At 46.5% G+C, this 9,466-nt stretch overlaps 1 protein-coding gene across 11 annotated transcripts in view; it reads right to left on the bottom strand.

The window, feature by feature from the left end:
• Positions 1 to 1,458: 1,458 nt before the first annotated feature.
• CCDC30 (coiled-coil domain containing 30) overlaps positions 1,459 to 9,466 on the bottom strand; it is a 108,491-nt gene continuing 100,483 nt past the window's right edge. For all 11 annotated transcript variants that reach the window (XM_058679811.1, XM_058679804.1, XM_058679764.1 and 8 more), the window contains 3 exons: positions 5,821 to 5,935; positions 2,120 to 2,178; positions 1,459 to 1,746 (listed from right to left, as the gene is read on the bottom strand). In XM_058679811.1, coding sequence (XP_058535794.1) covers positions 1,551 to 1,746; positions 2,120 to 2,178; positions 5,821 to 5,935 — 370 coding nt within the window. In that variant the 3' untranslated portion in view covers positions 1,459 to 1,550. The remainder of the gene's footprint in view (positions 1,747 to 2,119; positions 2,179 to 5,820; positions 5,936 to 9,466) is intronic.

The following is a 9,466-nucleotide window of genomic DNA, read 5'->3' as shown; positions in this document are numbered from 1 at the left end:
ACCAGTGTTGTTTCCATTTCAAGGAGCAAGTGAGACTGAACACGACTGAGCAACCTGACTGGAAGCAATATGCTGGCAATGCAACAAGTTATGTACCAGAGTCATATTAACACTCAGATTCTTTTGAGGCAAGTTGGCCAATTTTGCAAATTTCTTTTGGGACATTTTCAAGAGAAGAAAAAAAAAGCTATTTGCACCAAAACCTTCAAAGCATTCCTTTACATGGTAGAACAGTATGTACAATATGATAATAACCATTTGAACACATTTATTTGAATGAAGACCAGAGGAGAATAACTCCAAAATGAAAGTAGCTCTGTTTGGAATGTCAGGTTGGGGCAGGCGTGTGGCCTAGTGCTGAAAGACGACACTGGGGACATCCGCGCCTCATAGCACACTGCCCGGCCTTGTGTCTGCGTGGGCTCACACACACACTAGGAGATGGTGGTGATAGCTCAAGTGCTTGACTCCCTGCCACCTCAGTCAGAAATGCAGACTGAGCTCCGGGCTCCAAGTTTTGCTTTGGCCTACTCCATCCCTGGGTGTTGTAGTTACTTGGAGGGTAAGCTGGTGGATGGGGGCTTTTGCTGTCTGTCTGTCTCTCTCTGTCTCCAAAGATAAGTTAACTTTGGTAAAGTAAATATTATATCTATTAATTTAAAAGTCAGAGAGAGACAGACTCCCGTGGTGCCTATAACAGTCAAAGCCAGGCCAGGATGAAGCCTTTAAAAGCCAGGCAGATGCGTACTAGGGATCTTCTGCTGCCTTCCCAGGCACAGCAAGCAGGGAACTGGATCCAAATCAGAGTAACCGATACTCACTTGAATGGACATCCTGGTGTGGGATGCTGCTGTCACGAGTAGCAGCTTACTGGACTGCACCACAATGCTGCCTCCTATTTTGAGTTTCAAGATGTAGTAAAGGGGATGATGTTGTGGCACAGTGAGTTAAGCTGCAGCCTGCTACAATGGCATGTCATGTAAGTGCTGGTTTCAGTCCTGGCAGATCCAGTTCACATCCAGTTCCCTGCTAATGTTCCTGGGAAAGCAGCAGAAGATGGCCCGGGTACTTGAGCTCCTGCCATCCACCTGTGTGGGAGACTTGAATAAAGCACCTGGCTTGTGACTTCAGCCCCGCCAGCCCTGGCCCTTGTGGCCATTTGGGGAATGAACCAGCAGACAGAAGATCTCTCTTTTGCTCTCCCCCTCTATCTCTGATTCTACCTTCCACATGAAAGTAAATGATTTTTTTTTTAAAGTGATCAAATAAGAATAGTGTGATAATGGGAGGAGTGTTAAATTAACCACACATGTGCTGTACTGAAGACAAAAGCCGCTGAATTCTTAAGTCTGTCTTAATATTGGTGAATGCAGGATCTTTGAGGATATTAAACAAACAAGAAAACCATTTTTCTGAAGTAGTTTAATGAGCATATCTGGAATCTTGGAAGAGAGACTTTTGGTTGATGTCCAGTGGGGATCTGTGGTAATCCTCTATGCTGTAGTGCACCTTGGAAGGTGTGGTAAGTGTTGCGTTCGACACCTGTGAGGTCACAGTCCTGACCTGTGTTCTTGTTCTGGCAGGCTGTGTGTCTGTTTCAGAGAACTGACAGTTGTGTGTCCTGCTTTGGAATTCTTCAAACGTGAAGGAGACTCGGGCGACTCTGGGACTGCCATTACTGCTTCTAACATGCGATCTTCCGTCTCTTGAAGACTTCCGACTCCCAAACCACCTGTTCCTAGAAAACTAAGAAAGGCCATGTGTGAGGACACTGTGGGGACAGGATTCTTGGTGGCAGTTTGGGATGCAAGGATACTGCAACAGGATTTCAGGTTTTGTGGTTTTTTTTTTTTTTTTAACAACTGTCAAATACAAAGACAACCAAGTGAAATTTACCTTGAACCTGTGTTCATGAATTAACTCCTATCTTATGTCAGGATTCCATAGGGTGTAAGAATGAAGGAGTGATGAGGGGAGAAGGAATTGGAGGAACATTCAAATAAAAATGTGGGGGAACAAAAATCACGTCAAAACATTAGGCTTTCTCGAGCTGGTGGCTCAGACCTGGTTAGCAGCAATGACTCTCAGGAATGCAGATGACTGTCTTGATTTTACTAACCTGGAGTTTGGTAAAGGCAATATTTTGCTCAGTAGTTCAAGTTCAGGGATTTCTGTTTCCTAGAGGGAAAGGAGCGATGACTATTAAAACACATGTTATAAACCATTGGCAGTGTGTCCCTGGAGCTTTTGTTCATATACATTTGTACAAATTTGGTGAATTTTTTAAACTTTAAAAACAAGATTTATTTGTTTTTATTGGAAAGTCAGATATACAGAGAGGACGAGAGACAGAGAGGAAGATCTTCCATCCGATGATTCACTCCCCAAATGACCGCAACAGCCAGAGCTCAGCCAATCTAACTCCAGGAGTCAGGAGCTTCTTCTGGGTCTCCCACACAGGTGCAGTGTCCTAAGGCTTTGGCCTGTCCGCAACTGCTTTCCCAGGCTACAGGTAGGGAGCTGAATGAGAAGCAAGGCTGTTGGGATTAGAACTGTCATGCATATGTTATCCTGGTGCATGCAAAGTGAGGATTTTAGCTGCTAGGCTACCCCGCCAGCCCCTCATATGCATTTTTATAACATAACATAAGGGCAGATAAAAATTTGTAAAATAGGATTTCTAACATGCTTATTTTAGTCCACCAAAACAAACAAACAAAAAACCCTGAAATTGGGGTGGGCATAGAGCATAGCAGGTTAGATAATGCACCCCATATTCAATGACCAGGTTTCAGTCCCAGTCTCACTCTGCATTTTAGTTCCCTGCTAATGCACACCATTGGAAACAGCAGTGATGGCTCAAACAGCTGTGTCCCTGCCATGCCCGCAGAAGCCCAATTTGAGCTCCTAGCTCCCAGCTTCAGCCTGGCCCAGTCCCATCTGTGGTGGACATTTGGGAGTGAACCAGCAAATGCAAGATTTCTGTCTGACTCCAGTTCAGTCTTTGTTTCTCTGTCTTAAAAATATTCAAATAAACAATGCTTAGAAATTTAAACCTTAAGGCCTGGTGCAATGGCTTAGAGGCTTGTACACACAGGATACCATATGGGTGCCGGTTCTAATCCTAGCTGCTCCACTTCCCAACCAGCTCCTTGCTTGTGGCCTGGGAAAGTAGTGGAGGATAGCCTAAAGCCTTGGGACCCTGCACCCACGTGGGAGACCTGGAAGAAGTTCCTGGTTCCTGGAGTTGTATTGGCTGAGATCCAGCTGTTGCGGCCACTTAGGGAGTGAACCAGCGGATGGAAGATCTTCCTCTCTATAACTCCTTCTCTCTGTGAATCTGCCTTTCCAATAAAAAACAAAAATGAACAAAAAAACCCACCTATATACCACTGACATGTATGAGAGCTGAATGGGATGTGGGACAGACTGGACTAGTCGGCTGCACATACTGTCAAGTATGAGAACCAGGGCAGGGGACAGGCCTTGTGGGGGTTATTCTGGGTTGCTCCAACTAGGCTGCAGCTCCCACTGGTTTATGTGAGGGCTGAGTGTGTGCTGGGCAGAATCAAGCTGGACTGCAACACCCATTGGTTCATGTGGAAGACAGGGCTGGAAATAGAACCAACCCAGCAACTGTAACCACCAGCTGATGGGGGTGATGGACTGTACCGGGCCCTGTACTTGCCAAGTACACACGAGAATCTGGTCTGGGAACACCTCAGACAAAGTTTCTTTGGGGATCTCTACAATCGAACTGCCAGACTCAGAATCCTAGCCATGAAGAGAAGTGTAGGTTCCATGGTCTGCCATGGAGTTCAAGTGCTAGGGCCGAGCCTCCTCAGAGGCTCAGACGGAGCAGTGGCGAGCATAACCAGCTGCACATGGAGGATATGGCAGTCTATCAGAACCTGCAGAGTATACCTGGCACCACAGCAGAGGACAGAACAGATCAATCAACTACCCCAGCCATATGTTGGCAGTGAACATCTGGGCAAATGGAGATCTAAGGTGGACTATGTCAATCAGTGGATTCTGAATAGATTTCATCATGCTTGGAATGGCGAGACTGGCAGCAATTCATAACTGTTGAACTATCAAAGCCACTTGAGCAGTGCCCTTGGAGCATGCCCCACATCAGGGACCTGGGATGGGTGGGAGACTGGGTGGGGCTTCTCCCCTTATCTCACCCTTTACCCCAGATACAGGAAAAAATGTGGAAATAATAGTTTTACCCACTTTCCTATAGCCCTTGAACTTTTTACCCTAATTAACTATGTAAAGATTGTCAAAATAAAGACAAAAATAAACTGTATATACAGGAAGAACTTAGTAAATGGCTAATGTAAAAACAAATAAATAGGGCCTGGCACAGTAGCCTAGTGGCTAAAGTCCTTGCCTTGCATATGCCTGGATCCTATATGGGCACTGGTTCATTTCCCGGATGCTCCATTTCCCATTCAGCTCCCTGCTGGTGGCCTGGGAAAGCAGTCAAGAATGGACCAAAGCCTTGGAATTCTGTACCCACATGGGAGACTCGGAAGAAGTTCCTGGTTCCTAGTGTGGATTGGCTGAACTCTGGTTGTTGCAGTCACTTGGGGAGTGAACCAGCAGATGGAAGATCTTCCTCCATGTCTCTCCTCTGTAAATCTGACTTTCCAGAAAAATTAATTCTTAAACAAAAAACCCAAAATAAATATATGTGCACTGAGAGGAAGTAGCTATCGTTGATTGAATGCCATCAATTTGCCAAACAATATACTTGATAATTTATGCCTATCATCCATTTTTATCTTTAACAATCATTTAAAATTATTTCTTCTTTTTTCCTTAAAAAGAATTTATTTATTTATTTATTTAAAGACAGTTGTCACACAGACAGAGAAGGAGATATAGAGAGGGCCCCTCCGTCCACTGACTCAAACTCCAAATGGTTGCGACAGTCAAGGCCAGGCCAGTCAGCATCCTGGAATCCCATCCAGGTCTGCCATGGGTGTGGGAGGAGCCCAATCACGTGGGCCATCCTTCATTGCTTTCTTAGGTGCAATAGCAGAAAACTGGATGACAAGTAGAGCAGCTGGGACTCAAACCAGTGCTCATATGTGATCCTTGTATCACAGGGGATGATTTAATCCCCTGTGCCACAACACTGGTCCCTAATCACCTTTGTGATAGTGAAAACATGCAGGCCTGGCGGTCATAGCAATGGAGCCCAATATGCAGGATACACTGTGGAGGCTCTGTTCCAGGGAAGAAAGTAAACAGTCCCTGCCCTGGACTCAGAATGCATTTGTGATCACTGAGGTTCTTCCTGCTGACCTGCCCAGCGGCCAGACTCAACACCTGGTATGAAGTCACTTACTTTGGTATCTGGATTCAGCTACTAGTCTGTTTGAATTTTTAGAACATAACCACTCTCCCCTGCCCAAGATGCTTATCCCATCAGCCAAACTCCTTCCCAAATCAAACCACCTTCACTTCCTCTCTCTGAGCCACAGATTTGCTCCTCTTTCATTTCAGACGGAGTTACAAAAACACATAGCAAACAGGGATGCTGAGAATAAATCATATCTGAGAAAACACCTAACATGCCTCCATGTTCAAATATGCTGAGGCTGTGGCACGTGGGGACACAGGTCTCCTCCGCAGGGTCTCCCTCTAGCATTGATGAGAGAAAGACAAAGACAGTGCAATGTCAAAGAGCCTCCGTGATGTCGAGAGCTGGACAGCAGCTATCCAAAGAAGAAGGGAGGAGAGGGTACAGCAATCTCAGCCACACAAGCTTCAGACTAAGGACCCAACAGGAAGCGCACATCTTACCTGCCCTCCACGCATCTTGATGCTTCGTATCACACGCTCTAAGAGGCTGACCTGTTGGATGAGCCGGAGACTGTTTTCCTGTAATTGCTTGTTTTCTTTATCCAGGAAGAGAACTCTTGAGAATGGCAGAACGCACAGTTATAACTAGAAACTCCTGTATCATTACTAAACATTCACATTATATCCCAACCCCTTTCCACTAGTTCTGGGTCTTAGACCACTGTCTGGATTTTAGAACTAAAGTTCAACAAGGATAATTCCTACTGCACTTCATGAGTAAGTAAAAAAGCCATTCAGCTTCTGGCTAACTGTGGTTATTAAGAATATGTGCAGGAGTATAAAAGGCACAATTCTTGAGCAATTTCAGGAAGGATATGATCCCATTTCTGGGTGGGATTGAGAGATTCCACATGCCTTCAGAGGGTGCGGCTCTACGGCATGTATCCATTTTGACCGCGTGCTGAGCTGGCTCTGAGTTAGCAGCAGCAGCCATTTATCCTCTACTTACTGTGTTCAGGCCCTGTGACATACCCACACAGCAAGCAAATGCAACTTCTCATGCATTAGCTCATCAAACCCCCACAACAACCCCATGAAATACATAGTATCATGGAGTTGACACTATCAGAAAATGACTCTGGATCGGGAAAATGAGAAGGGAAGGCCATAAACAAGCTGGGCCAACTTGTTTAGTAACATAAAATTAGACTGCCTTTTGGCCTTTTGGCTAAGATCAAGTGTAGAACATAAAATTAGAGATGCACAAAGTTGGGATGTTGCCAACTCAGACCCATCAGATTTCCATGGCCAAGTTCTTCACGGCTCTCTCCCTTCTAAGGCCATAGCTGGTGTGGGAGACTTCACAGTGGAATCATTTTCATCAAAGACCTATGTAATTCTGATTCTTCCTCTTACTGGCCATGTGGCCTTTAGCAAATTACAAATCTGAGGGCCCGGTTGTGTGGCCTAGCGGCTGGGGTCCTCGCCTTGAACGCACCGGGATCTCATATGGGCGCCAGTTCTGGTCCCGGCAGCTCCACTTCCCATCCAGCTCTCTGCTTGTGGCCTGGGAAAGCAGTCGAGGACGGCCCAAGGCTTTGGGACCTTGCACCTGCATGGGAGACCTGGAAGAGGTTCCAGGTTCCTGGCTTTGGATTGGCGCGCACCGGCCCGTTGCGGCTCACTTGGGGAGTAGACCATCGGCTGGAAGATCTTCCTCTCTGCCTCTCCTCCTCTCTATATATCTGACTTTGTAATAAAAATAAATCTTTTAAAAAATTACAAATCTGAGCCCCACAGGGGTGCTGCATAGAAGGGCACCTGCCAGTAGGTGTGTGGCCTGGATAGTAGGTTGGTTGGGTTGAACTAGGCTTCAATGCCCATCGACATGTGTGAGAGCTAAACAGGATGTGGGACAGACTTGACAAGCCTGTGGTGCATACTGGCAAGCATGGGAACCAGGGTAGGGGGCAGAACTGGTGGGGGTTTTGGGGAGTCGCCCCAACTAGGCTGCAACTCCAACCGGTTTGCGTGAGGACCGAGTATGAAGCAGGCAGGATCGAACTGGACTACAACACCTGCTGGTTCACGAGGAAGACAGGGCTGGAAACAGAACGAACCCAGCAATCCCAACGACCAGCATGTGCATAAGCTGATTGGTGTGATGGACGGTGTCAGACTCTGTACGAGCAAACTCACGCAAGAATCAGGCCTGGGATCATCTCAGACGAAGTTTCTTTGGAGATCCCTCCAACTGAACTGCTGATCTTAGAACCCCAACCATGAAGAGACTGTCAGCCAGTGGATTCTGAATAGGGTTCATTGTAATTGGAACTGAGAGATTGGCAGCAATCCAGAACTGATCAACTATCAAAACTGTATGAGCAGGACCCTCAGAGCGCGCCTCCCGTTGGGGATCTGGGATGGGTGGGAGGTTGGGTGGGGCTTTTCCCTTTGTTTTTTTCCCTCACCCCAGATACAGGGAAAAATGATATTGGTGTGGGAACAATGGTATTACCCACTTTCACCCTGTAGCCCTTGACCCTTTGTTCCCTAATCAACTAAGTAAGATTATTAAAAAATAATTAAAATAAATAAGTAAATAAATAAATCTGAGCCCCAAATTGCTCATCCATAAAGGAAGAAATATCCTGAAGAAGGTACATACTCTAAGGGAAGACATCTAAGCTCAATGCAGGCCATCAGAGTGTGTCCTTAAAGGGCAAACAGGAACATAACTAATGTGAAGGCAAGAATAACAAGTCATGGGCCCGGAGGCGTGGCCTAGCGGCTGGGGTCCTCGCCTTGAACGCCCCGGGATCCCATATGGGCGCCGGTTCTAATCCCGGCAGCTCCACTTCCCATCCAGCTCCCTGCTTGTGGCCTGGGAAAGCAGGTGAGGACGGCCCAAAGCTTTGGGACCCTGCACCCGCGTGGGAGACCCGGAAGAGGTTCCAGGTTCCCGGCTTCGGATCGGTGCGCACCGGCCCGTTGCGGCTCACTTGGGGAGTGAATCATCGGATGCAAGATCTTCCTCTCTGTCTCTCCTCCTCTGTGTATATCTGGCTGTAATAAAATGAATAAATCTTTAAAAAAAAAAAAAGAGTAACAAGTTATTTATGTTGGAGTCTGACTGTCAGAAGCCATGACAGAAGTCTTAGGCCAATGGTTATAGGATGTATCAAATGAGACAGAGATGATAAAATACCATTAAAGAGTCTCCAGGGCAGACCTCACAAAGCAATGGACGAGAGAGCTGCCACAGGCTTGGCCGACCTCCCCAACGGTAGAGCTCCAGGCTGAGCTACACTTCCCTGACCCACCCTTCTGCACCCTGGCTTCTTCATCCCTAAAACAAAGCTCAACAATAACACCTGCCTCTTGGAGACTGGTGATAGGATTAAATGAAAGAGAGAGAGAGAGAGAGAGAGAGAGACTCACACTAGTATACAGTAAATGGTCAAATAACCATTAAAATTGCTACTGTTGACATTATTATTAAGATCACTGTTTGCTCTAATCTTTTTCTCTAAGAACTGTGTTTCAAATAAACACATAAGTTAAAAGGTTTTGTGTTTATTTCACTTATTTACACTGTATTTGAAAGGCAGAGAGACACAGATACGGAGAGAGTGACACAGAGATACTCCATCCATTGGTTCACTCCCAGTATGCCCACAGTAGCCAAGACGGGGTCCGGCACAGGCCAACAGCCTCAAATATTATGAGTCTGAGTCTCCCAAGTGAGTGAAGGAAATCAAGCACTCGAACCATGATCAGCTGCCTCCCAGAGTTGGCATCAGCAGGAGGAGTCGGGACTGGAACCAGGCACTCCGATATGGCATATGACTGTCCCAACTGTGCCTGAACCACTCTGCCAAATGCCCCTGGCTACAAAAAAATCCAATGTAATTAAAGCAGCTGGCTGATAACCAAATTGTTTACTTATAATATTTTCATCAATTAAAAATTAATACATCGGGTCCGGCAGCGTGGCCTAGAGCTAACGTCCTCGCCTTGAATGCGCCGGGATCCCATATGGATGCTGGTTCTAATCCTGGCAGCCCCACTTCCCATCCAGCTCCCTGTTTGTGGCCTGGGAAAGCAGGCGAGGACGGCCCAAGGCTTTGGGACCCTGCACCCATGT

The sequence above is a fragment of the Ochotona princeps genome, chromosome 2 (genome assembly GCF_030435755.1).
Source record: "Ochotona princeps isolate mOchPri1 chromosome 2, mOchPri1.hap1, whole genome shotgun sequence".
In the NCBI taxonomy this organism is placed as follows: Eukaryota; Metazoa; Chordata; class Mammalia; order Lagomorpha; family Ochotonidae; genus Ochotona; species Ochotona princeps.
Note: the sequence above shows the minus strand (reverse complement) of the source record. Positions and strands in the feature narration are given on the sequence as shown.